The 17378-nt window shown below is 43.2% G+C and overlaps 1 protein-coding gene across 2 annotated transcripts in view; it reads right to left on the reverse strand.

Annotated features, from left to right (window-relative positions):
- Positions 1-17378, reverse strand: part of LOXHD1 (lipoxygenase homology PLAT domains 1) — an 82779-nt gene that overhangs the window by 38320 nt on the left and 27081 nt on the right. For both annotated transcript variants that reach the window (XM_048292691.1, XM_048292693.1), the window contains 6 exons: positions 17142-17296; positions 16145-16354; positions 14003-14126; positions 10351-10559; positions 5493-5678; positions 2407-2534 (listed from right to left, as the gene is read on the reverse strand). In XM_048292691.1, the coding sequence (XP_048148648.1) occupies positions 2407-2534; positions 5493-5678; positions 10351-10559; positions 14003-14126; positions 16145-16354; positions 17142-17296 (1012 nt within the window). The remainder of the gene's footprint in view (positions 1-2406; positions 2535-5492; positions 5679-10350; positions 10560-14002; positions 14127-16144; positions 16355-17141; positions 17297-17378) is intronic.

The following is a 17378-nucleotide window of genomic DNA, read 5'->3' on the forward strand; positions in this document are numbered from 1 at the left end:
AAATAGAATGTACTTTTGTCCCTGGACTGGATTGATTTCCACATCTATTAAAGAAAAAGGTGTGACCCTTCCAGTCTGAATTATCCTGTGATCCTATGATCAGTTTTTATTACAATCACTATTACCTACAAAGCTTCATAGAAATCTCTCACTCTGAGGCTTTCCAGGCTGAGCTAAGCTAATTCTAAGCTAAAATGTCTGCTAGCAAAATAAAACATTATTTATCTTCAGCAAATGCCTTGTTTGAAGTTTGTAATGCTGATACTCACCTGCTACTTCCAAGAGAGAAGTACTAGAGGGAAGTGATTGCTGAGGTGACAAACTGGGGGACCCAAAAGCCCTTTGCTATCCCTAATTTATATGAAGATGAACATAAACCTGAAAAAAATTGAGAAGGGAAGAAGTAGCCAGACAAGCTGACTGCTGCTGTTCCCTTTTCAGGACACTGAACCATTTATCTAAAGGATTTCATTAAGCTTTCCTCTCCATGCCTGCCCTTATAAATATTTCCATTGCCCAGGGGTCTTGGTAATAACAGTAATGTAGCAGAAATTGCCTTAAATCTGCGGCAGGTTAGACAGACGGTTCTTCGTAATGCACTAAGCTGCTGTGAGTGAATTGGCACTGGATGGCCCCAATAAAGATGAAGTGTCTTTTACCATTTGGTTGCAGTAGCTCTCACCCATCTCTGCACTGCTGGCACAAGGGCTGGAGAGATTTCCATGTGGAAAGGAGCCAGGAAAGCCCGTGCTGTTAGCAGCTGGATGAACACTGGTGGCAGTGGTGTGGAAACAGACAGCATGTAAATTTGGGGACATGAATGTCCTGTGCAGAGGGTGCTAATGAGATGACAAGAGCCCTGTACAGCTGGAGGTGTGATACAGAGCACCTCCAGCTAGCAGAGATGTGCATCCTGCGGATATTAACATAAAAAGAGTTGTGCCTTACACTTCCTTCTTCTTCACACAGACCCAGCGATTTTTCAACACCTTTCACAGATCTTCTACTGTCAGATGACAACCCAAGCAACTAGTAACATAGAGACTTTTAAATTCTCCTCAATTGCTTTTTCATACTCTTAGATCAGAGATTGTCCATCCCAGCCATGTAGACAAATGGGGTATGTTTTTAGAGGCCACAAAGTTTAGGGGTATGACTTGCCCGAGATGCAGCAAGACTGCAACCCTGCTCCTGAGAGGCTGGAGATGTCTTGATCCCCTTTAGAGATTTTTAGTTGATGCACCCAGATGTGAAATCTGCTTCATTTCTGATTACAAATAGCAGTGGTCCATTTTCCTACCTACTAGAACTAAGTGTTAGGATTAAATCGGTGGAAGACAGGCCCTGCTTGCCCAGGGTCTTGTAAGAGAGGTGTCACTGATGGCCCCCTCACTGGTAAACCAGGAGCATTGTCCCACCTGTCAGATGTCCCTCTGTGATGGGGAGCAGCACCAGGATCTGTGTTTTTCTGCATGACTCAGCTGTGTTTCTCACAGATATTTTAGTCAGCAGCACCTCTCTGCTGCATTTTTTTCACAACAAACAAGGCTTTTGCTTGTTACTAACTAAACACATGAAGCTCTCAATCTTAGCTATGCTTGTCCAGACACCCACTCTGCTACGACAACTTCAAGTAAAACATCCCCTGAGCAAACACCTCTATGCAAGGTGCACCTTATCTTCAGTTATCCAGCATCCCCTCAGCAAGCTAAGCTTGAACCGTGTGGCCAAAAGCTCCCGCCCTTCTGATGCTCTGTAGATGCTTTGCTGAATAAGATCAGAGCTAGTCAATTAAATAAATTTAAGCATGGTGTTGCTAAAAGATGGTTCATTCTTGAGCATGCCAAAGCCTTCTGTACTAGGGAAGGTGCTAGGAAGGAACAAAAAAGCATTGGGAAGTGGATGAGTGGTGACATGTGTGAGTTTTTTTGGCTTACAGAAGTGATGGCGTCAGACTAGTGTTACAGTGTTTGTTAGCTCTTTCTGCTGAAGAAAACATGAGATTCCACCTTTTCAGTAAAATCAGGGCATGCAGTCCAGCATTCTGTGCCACCACCCATCCATTTTCCAGTGCTCTCCTGGGCAATGTTCACAGCTCTTCTTGCAGACAATGCAGGACTTCATACTTTTGTTCAAGATGCTTATCTCTAAAGCCACTGAGGAACAGGTTAGACAAAACTTGTACAAATATCAAAGGGTGGTTTCCCTGGCTCTCCTTTCCTTTGCTTTGCTAAATGTCTGACAGAAACACTTACAGGGGGCCCAGGTCTGAATCTATAAAGTCAGTGGGAATAAAGGTTTCTGTTTCAATGATCAGCCATGATCAAAGCCCTGAGTGCTTCTTGACTTGACACTAAAACCTGCCATCATTCCACTTCTGACCAACAAAAATGACAGTTACTGTACCTGTCTCCATTTTTTTCCAGCACCATCTCCTCAGTATTCCCATTGGATCCAAAGACAGTCATGAAAATACTGGCATCGGTACCACCACTTTCGATGTCTCCAGTCACAACCGTGACTTCGTAGAGGATCTGGTGAGGATTGGAAACAATTAGAAAGCCTCATTTAAACAGCTGTCCTTAACCCATGCTAAACAGGGCAACATGCTTTCCTGGAAATCTACTTCCTAGCCAGAAAATGTTGCAACACAGCTTCTTGGTTCCTCTCCACACCATTGTTTTCAGAGGTAAAGTTAGAGATCAAAACTCACTACAGGACTTTCCATTTATGATCTTTTCTACAAAGTTTCTCAGCCTTGAAAGAGGCACATTAATTGTGACAACATTTGAATCACAGAACCACAGAATGGTTTGGGTTGGAAGGGGCTTTAAAGCCCATCCATTCCCACCCCCTGCCATGGGCAGGGACAGCTTCCACTGTCCCAGGTTGATCCAAGCCCTGTTGAACCTGGCTTTGGACACTCCCAGGGAAGGGGCAGCCACAGCTTCTCTGAGAAAACTGTGCCAGGGCCTCATTACCCTCAGCGTAAAAAATTTCTTCCTTTTATCTAATCCAAGTCAGCCTTCCCTCCATTTAAACCCATTATCCCTTGTCCTATTGCAACACCAGTGATGAAGATCTCTTAAGCTGCTTCTTCAAAGGTGTCACAACCATCACATCAATAGCTGGGTCGCCAACCCTTTGCTATCAGTGCCTGTCCCTGGCGACCTCCAGCACTCCAGACCTCCGTACTACACCAAACTCTTGCTAATTAAAAAAAAAATTCTCCCAGAAGAACAATTGTTTCTTTTTCTTGTCTGCAAAATGTTTCCCCCAAAAGTTCAGTGTTCATCTGGGCAATGTTCATTCCAATATCACTAATAGTTTGGAAGTTTAGACATCAGAATACTCTCTGTGGTACAAAGTTCAGCTATGCTGCTCTCCAAGGGGATGCTCGCTGCTGCATCAGGTGCAGAGTCCTCCCAGACCTTGTGTGCACTGAAGGCATGCCAGTGTGTGAAAAGATGTTTTTTATAATTTTCACCTAATTAGCCTAAATTTGTTCTTTTCTCCTGACATGGGAACAATAAGACTTAGAATAAATACGTTAAAAATGTGCAATTCCCAGCAGCTCTCAGGGTTTTTAAGACTTCTAGGCCACTTAGATGCTTTGAAGATCATAGCCATGGTAGCAAGACTTCTGGAATTAAGACGTGGAAGAATATCAAGGAACAGTCCCCCAAAAATATATTTCAAATAGTGCGCTGCTAGGCTAGTTTTACTGGCCTGAATTTTGGCTGTCACATAAATAAACAGTGCAAAGGAATAACATAATATAAAAAAAATGATTTTTCACGTTTGTTTCAACCTGAGTAATCTGCTGATCACATGTTCATCCATACATATTTTAAATCTTAGCAATGCATCCTATTTTTTGTAGGAAGGAGAAGAAGAACTCTTTTACCAATGCATTGAAGGCTTTTAATGACTGTGGTGGACACTGAGTAATTTCTCGATGTATGGGAAGGCAAATACTCAATTTAAAGCAAAAAGAGGGAATATCAAGCCAAGAAGAAAATTCAGTTGAATGGATACATACAGCTGTACAAAAACCAGGCAGGAAAAAAAAATAGAAAAAAAGGAAAAGTGTTAATCTTCCCAATGATGCTAAACATAACAGTTTTCTTTAAACTCTAAGAATTCTGAACTTTAAATTCTAAAAATTCTCAGTTTCTAACTACAGCTCTTTATGAGGGAACAGTCCCAAATTCCCTCAACTAGGAGACTGATCAGAAAGTCACATGCTCACTTCTGGTTTCATGTCCCAAGCATCTCCCCAGATTTCCTTCAAATTTCCCATCATGTTTCTGGCCCAACATCATAGGAAAAAAAATTATAGTTAGATGTCTCTCGCCTAAAATAGTGTCTATTTTGGGCATGCTTATGAAAATAAATATTCAGGATTGTGCTTTTAAAGGAAGACTGAACATAAGTCTTCATTAACATCCACTTCAATCTACAGGCAAGGCATCAGCTCACCAATAGGAGTTTGGAAATCTCATCCAGGAGGTTAAATGACAGATGGGACATTTTTATGAGATTGGTTTTAACCTTGGTATTAAGTGCAATGCAGGTTTTTATACCCTCTTAGGTCAATTCCACCACTGAAATCTGCATTAATTTGGTGAATCCTTCCCAAATGCTAAAAATGTTATCCAAGTTTTTGCATGTCTGGGGAACAAAGATTTCAGGAGAATATCTTTAGCTTGGGAATCAAGAGCAGCATAGAGGAAAAATAATGTACTATGAAAGTGTAACCTGACTGTAAATAGAAGCACATTTATAGAGATTTTAAATTGCCACACAGGTATTTAAACACAGTGTTATTTTCACATTCATCCAGACTGTTACTTCTGCTACAAATCTTACATCCAAAATCAGCATAGCTCAGCTTTCCAATTTGTACTTGTTTGAAATACGGCATAGCAGATATTACTTCAAAATTCAGATATTTGAATGGAAAGATTATAGAGTTTTATTCATCACTGATTCAACTTTAATCAGTTATTCTCACCAAAGATCAGGCTTACAATTGTTTTCATGTTTCAACAAATTCCAGCAAATTAGTTTCCCTATCTCCTATTAAAAAATCTGGTATGTATGGAGATATTAAAATATTAGGATATTTCCACAGCTCTAATCTGATGAGTTGGAAGTATTCCTTCACCTTGAAGGTGCTCCCACTTTATGGGTACCAGGTGATTCAGTGGGTGACAAGATGAGGACAGGCTGCTGAACTGTGTCCTACCTGCCCTGCCCTTCCTTCTATGCCATGGCTGCATCCAGACAGCCTCACTAACCAGTGCTCTAAACAATCATGATTCTAAACCATGCCTAAAGATATTGTTAATAAAATAACGTAGGAAAGGAAAGCAAAGAGAAAGCTCAAGCCACTTGCAAAAGTCAAGGTTTGAGAGCTGCTGACACATGACCTATGTCAGTAGAGGTGCCTGCAGCAGCTAAAGGCACAAAGTGAGCCTGGTGCCTACCTTGATGCCAATGTTAACACATTCTGCATCCAGGATGTTGAGGATTCGTGATGTGAGCCCGTCACCTTTGTCTCTGGCCAGCCAGCACTTGCAGACAAAGTTGTACATGACGCCTTTGGTGGGCACGACGATGTTGAGCTCTTCCATCATCCAGCAGCTCTCAGGGGTAGCACCATCATGCCCCACCTGTAAGGGCCAGAGAGAAAACACCTCCTGGCGAAAGGGGATTTCTCTGGACAAGGGTGATTCACCCAGTAATGAAGGACTCAAAGTCTACATACACCATCACAACAAACCATTCCACAAGGGGATGGAGGGAACTCTGAAACAGTGCCATTGCTGTGAGAAGGGAGCTCAGGTCATCAGCTGCTGTGCATGAGGGAAGGCCAGTCTCAAAAAAAGCAAGGTAGGCTGGACTGACTTACATGAAAACATGTCCAGTCTCTTCTTAATCTGCACTTGCTCCATTAACCTCTATATGCTCATTTTGCAGTTGGCGGCAGACATATTCCTCCACCTTTATAAGCCTTTCCACTTCTGTCACAACGCTTGGAAGTGATTATTCAAAGCTTTATAGCCAAGAGGAAAGATGCAGCTCAGCAAACACCCACATGTATTATTACAAGCACTTCCCTCACAAATCCACATAGAATTGAACTAAATGTATGAGGCTGTTTCTCTTCCCGTCTCCTTAGACTGCAAAAGCTCTTGTCTTTGTACAGGAGACAACAGATGGAGCTTACATCTGTAGCTGGTTGATTTTCAAGGACCACCTCCTGGTACATTCCAGCCTCAAGAATGATCTGTCGTGGAGACCAGGAAGTCACACAAACGCCACAAGCCTGAATGGATGACCAAGTTCCTGACAAAATTTAAATGGAAAAAGAAAGAATACTAGAGGTGGCAGCAAGGGCAGAGGTCCTGCAGAAATACAGAGATATTGCACAAGTGTGCAGGGATGAGTTTATGAAAGCCAGAGCCCACCAGGAGCTGAATCTGTCAAGAGCCAGTGTTCCTGCAGGTATATCAGCAGCAAAACTATGTTGACAGTGTAAATTCTCAAAGAACCTGCATGTGTCCCTCTTAAAGAAGGTGGGCAATTCAACCTGGGGCAGACTTGGAAGCAAAATTATGCATCCAGGTTGATGGATAAGCCTTGGTCAGACAGTCATTCCAATGAGCTACCTGCCTATAGAAGACCTACCTGCACTTCATTATTTTCAGAGAAAGTGTTTGTGTAGTTTCTGGGAAAATGAGGTCCTTAGTTCTCACTGGTTTTTGTTTTTAAATTATTAGGATATTTAGGGAGGCTCAGAAAGCAATTTTTAATAACAGATTCATCTAGGGTGATATATCTGTGGTATCTATTTTTTTCCCAAAAAACAAGTGATCTTTTCTGTCTGATGGTCTCAGTCATCACTGCTATTAGGAGTATTATTGCTGTACTAACGTCTGTGCAGCTGCAGAAAATTAGAGCTAACCACTAGGGAAATTCAAGTCTACAATGGATGCATTAATCCTCCGATTCTTGGGGTGTGAGGTGAATGGGAATATAACACTTGCCTTCCCATTCCCTCTCTGCCAGCTTGGCTGAGTGTTTCCAAGCCCAAAGTCAGAGTTTTTGTGCAGCTCTGTTGCAGGATGGTATGGATGAGGCAGCGGGGAAAGTTCAGGGCCGTGGTTCTGTAGTGAAGCAGGGACAAAGCAGCTGGAGGGAAAATCCTAGTGAGCCTAATAAAGTTTGCTGGTCTTTTGGGTTCATAGCACACCCCCACCTGCCCACATCATAGAATCATAGAACAGTCTGGTCTGCAAAGGACTTCAAAGCCCATCTCATTCTAACCCCACTGCCATGGGCAGGGACACCTTTCACTATCCCAGCTTGCTCCAAGCCCCATCCAACCTGGCCTTGGGCACTTCCAGGGATGGGATATCCACAGCTTCCCTGGGCAAAGTATCATTCCAAGACATTGCTAGGATGCCACATTTTCACAGCAAACTTCAACTTCTTTGATATCAGCGACAGCCAGAAGGGAACAACATGTGCATCCAGCTGCCTTGGAGAACCTGTGCATGAGCAGATTTCCAAGGACCTCAAGAACAATGTAAATTCTGGGACAAATTCAATCAGTGTCAGCCAAGTCTTGCCTATGGCTGGACTTTAGGAGCAGAGCATCAGGATTTGACTTTCAATTCCAGGCACGTCTTTAGACAGACCATGACAATACACTGAATAATGCCAAGCCATGGCCACACCAGCAGTGTAGCCTGGAAGTGCACACCAATATCACAGTAAGAGGTTTGGGCTGAGATGTTTGACCTAAATTAGAATGACAGAATTTCAAAGGCAGGTAGATCCTTGCTTGGGCTGTTTGAAAACTTTTGTAACTTGTTCCTACTGTCCTTGAGGGACTGCACATCCCTGAGACTGTGATGCACAATTTATACTGAGCAGCTCACGATCACATAGAAACTGAACACAGTGGCAGGGGGAAAATCTGAAAGAATTTTTGTGGAAAGAAGGTTCAGAGAATACTAAGGAGACCTGAGGGTCAGGTCCCTAGTCACTGAGGGAGTGGACTTGCACCTGCAACATTCGTGTGTCCTTGATTTTTCTCTGTGTTCATGATGGAGAAAGGCTCTGAACCAGAAGAGGTTTATAAAAACAAACCAATGCAGCCTCTCCTAGACCCACCTGTGTCTCTCTGCAGCAACAACAGTCTAAGAACAGAGATATTTTCATTCATTAGGAGAAGAAATATTAAAACTTATTTTGAAAACACAGTGTAAAGTGTCTACACCAAATAACTTGTCTTACTTATTTTCATGTCAGCGTGTCTATTAAAGTACACCAGTAGTAAATATTGTATCTGTAGGCTTACAAGACAGGAATAAACGGGCCCCTTTCAAATTACTTTGTGTTCCACTGTTTCTGCTTTCAGTGGAGTGTATGTGTAGCAGGAGCATAATATCAAACTAAATGTAGCATCACACTGCAAATCTCACAGTCCTGATAAATGGTACAGTCTGCTGCCTGGGTTATACAGGGGGCTCCTGGAAACTTAATCCTCATACTATGCTATTTTCACATGGTAACTCATATTCAGAACTTTTCACCTTCTACACAAACAGACAAATGCCAAATCCAAGAACGAACTGTTCCTCACTTTTCCCAAGTAGATAACTAGCAATTTTCTGCAATGTCCCTGAGCACTGCAATTTTCTAGAAGGAAAATGCGGACTGATGCCATGGCAACCATGGCAGACTAGCACATCGGTGTCATTGCTGGGACACAGGTCCAAAAGAAGGGTCCTTCCAAGCTGAGAGCACTGCATGAAGGAAGGCAGAAGGCCAGGAGCAGGTGGCTCCTTCAGCTGCAAGCTGGGGAGTTACAAACCAGAAGGGAAAATTGAGCCAGGGGTGAGACAGCAGATTGGTGAGATCACTGAGTACAGGGGTGAAAGAGCGCAGAAGAACATCACCAGCTTGAAAGATATGTTATTTCTTTTTCTATCTCTCCACATTTGATTTGCAACCTTTTATCTTCTTTCCCACTTGTATTCCTTTTCAAATTAATTTTTGCCTTGCCTCTGCCTATTTCAAAGTGTCTTCTCCTACTTTCTTCTGTTTTCTACCCATTCCCTACCCTTTTCACTGTCTCTTTTCCAGCACCCCTTTCTATTTCTTTCTTCAGGCTTCTCTTCCTGTCTCTGACACTGAGGAGTGATACTGTCATTTTCCTTCCTCTCTGTCCCACTCCATGGCTGTTTCCACATGTGCACTGGCTGGAAGAGAAGGATTGGTACACTTGCTTCACTATCAATGTTTGACCTCGAGATGGGCTAGACAGAAAGCGTCACATACACATAGAAACCAGGCACTTGGAGTGCATTAAGAAAATGTCATGATAATAAACTCAAATCTGTAACAGAGATTTCTCAAGATGTCAGACTTCATTGCTTGAGTGAAAGGTAGCGCAAGTGACTCAGTCTCTCAGCTGCAACAACAGAACATACAGATGCAAAGATCTTCTTATTAGTTATGATTTCTCTCTCTTTCTTGTCTCTTTCCAATTATACAAGCACACACATCAACAGGCAGGTTTACTTCCACAGAGGGATAGGTGTAAAAATAAGATTAAATAGGCTCCTCTTTTCCTCAGGTGCTGTGGGTTTCAGTACTTGAGGGGATGGAGCAAGCTTTCAAGAGATGGAACTGCCATATGAAAAAAGAATGATGTACACAAACACTCTGGAATATTCATGTGAAGTTTAAGCCCAGTGATGGAAAGTCTATGCAAATTGTGTCTCCCTGAGCCATAACAGAAAAAATGGTTCCTGTATCGAAATCTATTTGTGCACATTACTTACAAATTATGATTAATTTTCTTCTCTAAGCCTGTGTCCTCCAAGCTGTGAAAACAATTTTCATGGTTAGCTAGGAAATTATACAAGATGTGTTCCTCACAATTTATGAAACCCAATTGTAAGTAGTGAAAAAAATCAACTAGGAAAAAGACCAATGGAGAACTGCATCCTGGGAAGCTTCACTGCATCTGGCAATAGAAGGCATTGAGTAAGAAAAAGCAGTGCCAGAGATGGGACAAAACTGGGACATGTTACAACTTCTTTACAATTCATAATTATCTTCCACCTCACAAGGATCCTGGTTTTATGCGAAGTAAAGCATACTTATTGACAGGTTGAGACACATGCGAAATCTCATCAGCACAGTCCTGTTTACATTCCTTTTAGACCCAAGAGCCTTTCCTTCTCTGCTAAGAACATCAGAACCACGTGCTTTCTTTGGCCACACATTTCATACGCCTCCAGCACTCGCGCTGCATTCACAATATACCTCCACTTTTTTGATCTCCCCAACATCTAGGCCCCAAACCGAGAATTTCTCCACAGAGCCATCTGCAAATTCATCCTTTCCTTCTGGGAGATCCAGCCACAGCCTCTCGGTCTGCACTTTCTGCGGGCCCATGATGATGATGAACACGCGGCTGTCGGTGCTGGAGTCGTACTCCGTGCCTGTCGTGACAGTGATGTGGTACGGGATCACTGCGACAAAGAGAGGTTTATTCATCAGAAAACCCACACACATAAGCACTTGTACAAGACTTGATAAAACCAGGGACTCGTCCCATCAGAGGGAGCAGCTGTGCATGCCAAATAGGTTCACATCCCATTGAATTCATTTGGAGGAGCGATAACATCATGCTTTGTTGGGCTACAAGTGTGCTTTGGAGACTACTTTCCCACGGCGCGCTTGGGACTGAATTCTGCGAGGGTTAATTTCCCCAGACAACCCTACTGGCTGCAAGGAGGTTATAAGTCCAGATTTCTCCCTAACGGATGACAGAACAGCAAAAGGCTTGAATCCTTATTGACACCAAGAGACCTTCCTGAAGATGAGTCTGAGCACCTAAATCTTAAACAGGCTATTAGGCCAAAGTGATCTTACACTCCCCGTTCAATAAAGACAAATAAATCTGTGCTGACTCCAAGGTAAGCCATCACCATCTGAATGTCCCAGAACAACCACAAATGCTCTCCTCTGTGCCTCATTCAAGGTTTGCTGTGATCTATGGAGCAGCTCAGGGTTTCAGCATCCCTGTACAAACCCAGACAGAGGAGAACAATCCTTGTATTAAAGGTAAGTCACTCAATAATTCTATGCGTTGCGTAATAATTTTGGTTGGGGGAGAAACCTTCAGGGCAAGACTTGGTAAAAGAGGAGGTGGTTTTTCTGTGGTTTTCAGAAATTTCAGTTCAGCTGTTAAAAGGGAGGAAGTGCCAGACTGCTTTTCAAGGGCTTTCCAAAAGCTCATTTGGGTAAGCTGAGCAGGCGGTGCAGAATTAGTCGCTGAATACTCGTTTGATTTCTCAGAACATTTGTGCAGGGCTGTTCAAACAGTTCTGACAAGACTCAGAGCTCTGAAACTTGCTTCGTCACAGACTCAAAACAGCCTGGCTTCATCATCACTTTTCTGATTTAAAAAAAAAAAAAGGTTTATAAATTGACAAAAAGAACCCTTGGCTGGTTTTCAAATTACCCAAGACTGACATCTAATTTTGCTTTATGATGACTAACAACATTTTTGAGGTGGGGGTTGTACTAGAAATTCACATCAGACACAGAATACTTGTGCAACATCAGGGAAAGCATGAATTCATACTGATCAAATCTGTCCTTACCTCTGGATAGAGCAGAACCCAAAAAGATTCATTCAGCCCCAGTTTGAGGATTTTGTGTACCAACACAAAATGAGCTGATGATTAGGCAAGATTTATTCTCCCATTTATGGCGTAATTTACATTCCAGTGGGTGCATCAGCACAATGATACACAATGCATTTAGCAGGAAAAAGGGTTTAGCTGTAGTCAAGGCAGATTTTATAAGTATATATTGAGAGGTCATGTTTAGGACATCTCCAGACCTTTAAATAAAGTATATTTTGAATAGGGACAACATTTGCTTTTATACAGGTTTTGTCCTGTTCTCCGGTGACAGATTAAGTTCAGAGAACTACCAGCATTTCTAGCTGATCTTAAGCCAAGGTACTTGAAACACCTATGAAAAAGAAAGAGGAACTACGCCTAACTGTAATTTCCCACTTTACGTAATGGATACAGAGATATAGAATAGCTTACTATCAGAGAGCAGGAAACATTCTTTGCAGTTCTTTCCTCTGACAACTGGAAAAGGGATCATTAAATTCATTTATCTTCCCTCCCTGTTGCCTCCCTCTTTATCTGGGATTCATACTTCCCTTTTTTCACACACGGGAGGATGCAAATCCTGGGGTAAGCGGCCACAGAAGGACACCACAGGTCCTCCAGCCCATCTTCCTTTGTCCTTGAGTGCCAGCACAGGGTTCAGGCTGCTCAAGGCCACGTGTTCCCCTCACAGCAGGATGGGTTTCCTCAGGGATCCATCCATGCCATCTCCAGGGCTGCTTTCCAGCATGGGGGAAGGTTCCCAGTTCAGACCTATGCAGCATCCTAGCCAAGCGGACTTTTCCCGGAGCTCCATCCTTACCTCCTCCCTCTCCTGCCCCTCAAAGGCATTTGCCAATTTGGCCACGGCAGAGTCAGGACTGGGCTGAGTGACAAAAGTCACTCCCTTTCCCAGCCAACTCCCAATACCACTTCCTTAGCGAACCAGCTGAGCTGGCTTTTTATCCAGCTCAGAAGGTGGCTGCCTGGCTCACCCAGTCCATCTTATCTGGCATTCCTTCAGGAAGCAGTTTCCCTAATGAGGCTATGTCACTGAACAGAGATAGTGGTGACGACAAGCTCCAGGACTCAGAGAAAAAAAGACCACCCTGGCACAATGGGGATGATGGGAACTGTCCTAGCTCTGCTGGAGAGGGGTCCTCATGGGAAATGATGGTATTTTACCCATTATTTGTGAAACTACATGGAATGCCAACATGGCAGATGTTATCCATTGTCACAGCACAGAAGTAATATCAGAAGGAACATGGAAATCACTTATTTTTTATTTGTGCACAATGTGGGATTACAAAAGAAGGGCAGCCGCAAGACACATGGGTTGCAGGCCAGGTTTAGTGATCTGCAGCATTACATCTGCTTCCCAAATGAAAGGTGTGGGATGTGCAACCCAGGTATCAAACCACCACAAGCTACTGGGCACCAGAGGAGCAGCAAACCATCTGTGTGAGCACCCTTGGACTCTGTGTGAGTCCCCCTGGAGAGCTATCTTAAACTCTTATGGAAAATTACATCATTTTCACTTTGTTTACCATGGAAGTTTAAGATAGGTTGAATCATTTTGCACTTGCTGTGGATTAAGAGCACATAGACAGTAACTGTGATGCAGCTGCTGCCCAGTTAGCCAATACAACACAGTATTGTAATCATACATCTAAAATCTTAATCTAAAGCTAAAAGGCCCCCTGTAGGATATCAAAGAACCATAGGTTCAGTTTAGCTGATAAGTCATTGTCCTGGAACAGAGAGGTAGTCATAAAAAGGGTATATAAATAATAAAATCATAGAATCATAGAAAAGCATGGGTTGGAAGGGACCTTAAAGTTTATCTCATTCTAATCCCCCTGCCATGGGCAGGGACACCTTCCACTAGACCAAAATGACAGCTGTTGTGATGCCTGCTATGTGTGGTAAAGAAAAAACCTGAAGGGTTCTAAAATAAATCACATTTAAATTCAAATGAAATAATATTTCACCTTGAAATACCATCTTGATTAAGTCAAAGAAACAGTTTGGAAACACTGAATTTACTGTGAATTTCACGACTTATGCCACTGTTGAGGTCAGAGACCTGCAGGAAAAGCAACAAACAGAGAAACACAAGCCCTGATCCAGCCTTTTCTAAAGCAGTCACAGCACAAGAAAAGGAGAAATAATTTGCTGCTCTGCCTCTCCTTGCTCTTCAGCAGCATGAAAGCAGCCTCTTAAGCACTGAAAGCCAGAGCACACGGATGCATACAACCAAACACTCAGGCACGATCACTCACGTGAGCCTTCCTCTGCCGCCTTGACCAAGCTGGATTTTCTGGGCTCCTTCGGGTTGGCATTGCTGTCCTGGCTGGACACGCTGAGAGAGGAGCCATCCAGGCTGTTCCGCTCGCCATCGTAGCTCTAGTTGGGAGGCATGTTTGGGAGGGTAATGAGGCTGAGTGCTCAAGTGCTGTCAGCTGTTCCCATGTGCCTCCAAGAACAACATGAGAACAAATCCCCGTAGTCCCCCAGGCACCTTTTTGGTCAGTGTAGCTCAAATAAATGTGACTGGTATTGTACTGGTGGTCATTCACTTACTTCTTTGGTAACCCTGACAGGTCATTTTGGATGTGTGTTATAATAACAGAAAATATAATAGACCTGAGAGTCTTGTGAGTTGTGACCTTTTCTGTGCTACCTGTCTGAGCAGGAGGAAATTCAGATCAATGGAGCTGTGCCAGAGCTCATAGAATCATAGAAGGGACCTTAAAAGTCACCTTGTTCCAACCCCCCATGGGCAGGGACACCTTCCACTACTACAGGTTACTCCAAGCCCTGTTCAATCTGGCCTTGGACACTTCCAGAGATGGGGCAGCCACAGCTGCTCTGAGCAATCTGTTTCAGTATTTCACCATGTTCACAGGGAAGAATTTTTTCCTAATATCAAATCTAAACCTACTCTCTTTCAAACTGAACCCATTCCCCTCTTGTCCTGTCACTCAAAGCCCTTGTAAATTGTCTCCCTCCATTTTTCTTGTCAGCTCCCTTCAGGTACTGGAAAGCCGCAATTAGGTCATCCCAAAGCTGCCTCTTTTGCAGGCTGAACAATCCCAATTCTCCCAATCTTTCCCCACAGAGCTCCTCCATCCCTCTGATCATCCTGGTGCCTCCTCTGGGTTCAGTGCAGCAGCTCCAGGTCCTTGTGCTGTTGTTCCCCAGGGCTGGGGCAGCTCTGCAGGTGGGGTCTCACCTGAGTGGGGTAGAGGGGCAGAATCCCCCCTCCCCTGCTGTCCACACTGGGGATCAGCCCAGGGCATGGGGGGTTCAGGGCTGGGGCAGGTCCAGCTCTCACGCCCCAGCACCCCCAGTCCTTCTCCCAGGGCTGCTCATTAGGTACAGGTCAAATATCATAAGAGGCAGAGTACTGCAGCTCTGAGTGATACGAAACACCAATTGTGTTTGAAGAGTTACTGACAATGCATTTGGTGTCATTGTCCAATAAATGTGAGGCTCTCACCACACAGTCAAATCATTAAAAGAAAATAGGAGTGATTAGTTTTTCCTTGTTATGAATTGATGTAAGCAACAGGGTAAGCGTGTCCACAAGCATTCACAGCGTTGTCTGCTGCAGTTTTATGAGGCAGCATATGGCAACACTCATCCACGGTGTAACTCCTCTTACATCCGCTCCGCTGCATTCAGGATGAGTCTGGGCCAATTCCATTGATGATCATTTTAGTGGTAACTGTCAATTAAAGAGTCTCTGTATTCTGCAAAGTGGACTCCTTAAATAAAATGAACTTATAATCAGCTGCTTTATTATGTCTCATTGTATAGAAGTAACAGAAGTCTATTAATCTTGTTTGCTAATTTTAATTAGAGCATGTACCTCGAATTCCAATTAGCTACGCTAGGCCAATAAGCAATAGAGAGTGTGCAAGTAGAAAGGACATTTCACTAAAAAACATTTGAGTGCTTTGAGTGGTAGCAAAGAGACCTGGCTTTTTATGTCTGGCAGTGGTGGAATAGGGATTTGAAAAGAAGAAACCATCCAGTCCAAGTGAGGATGAAGTCAAAGGACCCAATATTCTGGTTGGAGGACTTTGAATAGTGGGACCCATTACTAACGTGCTTTGTGGGCATAGCAAGGACAGCAGCAGGGAAATGTACTCTGCTGTGGATCAGCAAGGTAGTGAACTCTCATCTGAAGAGTTCCACTTACACTCCTTGATTTTTCTGTTGAAATTGCAAATTACAGAGATAATGATAATGGGCTGAGAGTGGCCTTACTTTCAGGTCTTGTCTGAAAATCAGAAATTCATTCTGGATAAGCCAAAAGCCCTCACAGTCCCTAATGAGCTGCCTCGGACTTCAACCAGATATCCAACAATTTTATTTTTATGAGTAACAGTGGAATCTGCTTTGAGCCATAACTGTACCTGTTCATAAAGTGTACGCTCTATCTTTTTGTCCTCTTTCTTTCTAGAGAGCCAGCGCTCGCACAGGAAAACGAACGACTCCTCTGTGGTTTCATCCAGGATCTCCACTTTTTCCAGAAACCAGTCAGGACTGAACATGCTATTGTCGTGACGAATCTTGATCTTGTATAAGATGCCAAGGTCCACGGCCTGTATAGTGAACGTGTCCTCCTGCAGGGTGTTCAAGAGCAGTTGGTTTTGTTAACAAACTCTCAACGGATCATCTACTGGAAAAAAGCAAAAAAGGGAGACTACAGAACACACATGTTTAAATTCCATATTGCTGGATGGTGTTTAGCTAAAAGCTTTGCAGAAGCCCATAGAGGCATATCTGTTAGCTAAAACTGTTCTTCAGGGAAGTGTTTTAAAGCCTGTTTTTGCTAGGAGGGGAGCTGCAAAAAACACCACTTTTACAACCAGTTAGAATATTGAAATCCTGAGAGATTTTTTTAGTTTCAGTATACTCCCCTTTCTAATCCAGTTGGATTTGTATGAGCAATCCAGATAAGACAATCCTTGCCACCATTATATCCAAGCGACTCACGGGATGACCACAGAGCATCACTTTTGGTGTTATTTTCTCAAACACAGCCACAGTTTAAGTCCCATCAATTTATCAAGTTTTGTGGTGAATTCCAACATATACTGTGTACATGCAAACCAGTTGCACAGGCACTGTGGGAATGTGCAGCTCACAGCTCCAGCCAGTTTACATGGACCAAGCTCATAATTTGTCCATCAGTGAGTTCATAGGAACATCTGCCTGTTTGCTGCAGTGCCTGTCAGTTGTAATACCCAGCTGACAATCCATACAAAGCATTTTAAGAGGTAATGAACGTGGTAAATGGAATCAATCAATTCATCCCTCATAGGAAAACTCAGCCTATAAAGGCAGCCATTGACTTGATAGGTTAAAGACTGAGAAATGGAAAGTGTTGTTAACCCTTTGCATTTGTACCTGTCCTCTTTCAAACTTGTTGAAGTTTGTTTCGGATTTACTGAGTTTTCTCTCTCCCATGTCCCCCAGGTCTCCATAGATATTTAGAAAGACATTAGCATCTGTTCCAGCACCATAGATATCCCCAGTGAACACACTGATCTTGTAGGTGTGAACTGCAGAAAGAAACAGAGATGATTTCTGGTCAGATGGAATATTAATATCCATGTTAGGTACTGAATTTACCTAAGAAATTGA

Source organism: Corvus hawaiiensis, chromosome Z, assembly GCF_020740725.1.
Source record: "Corvus hawaiiensis isolate bCorHaw1 chromosome Z, bCorHaw1.pri.cur, whole genome shotgun sequence".
Taxonomy (NCBI): Eukaryota; Metazoa; Chordata; class Aves; order Passeriformes; family Corvidae; genus Corvus; species Corvus hawaiiensis.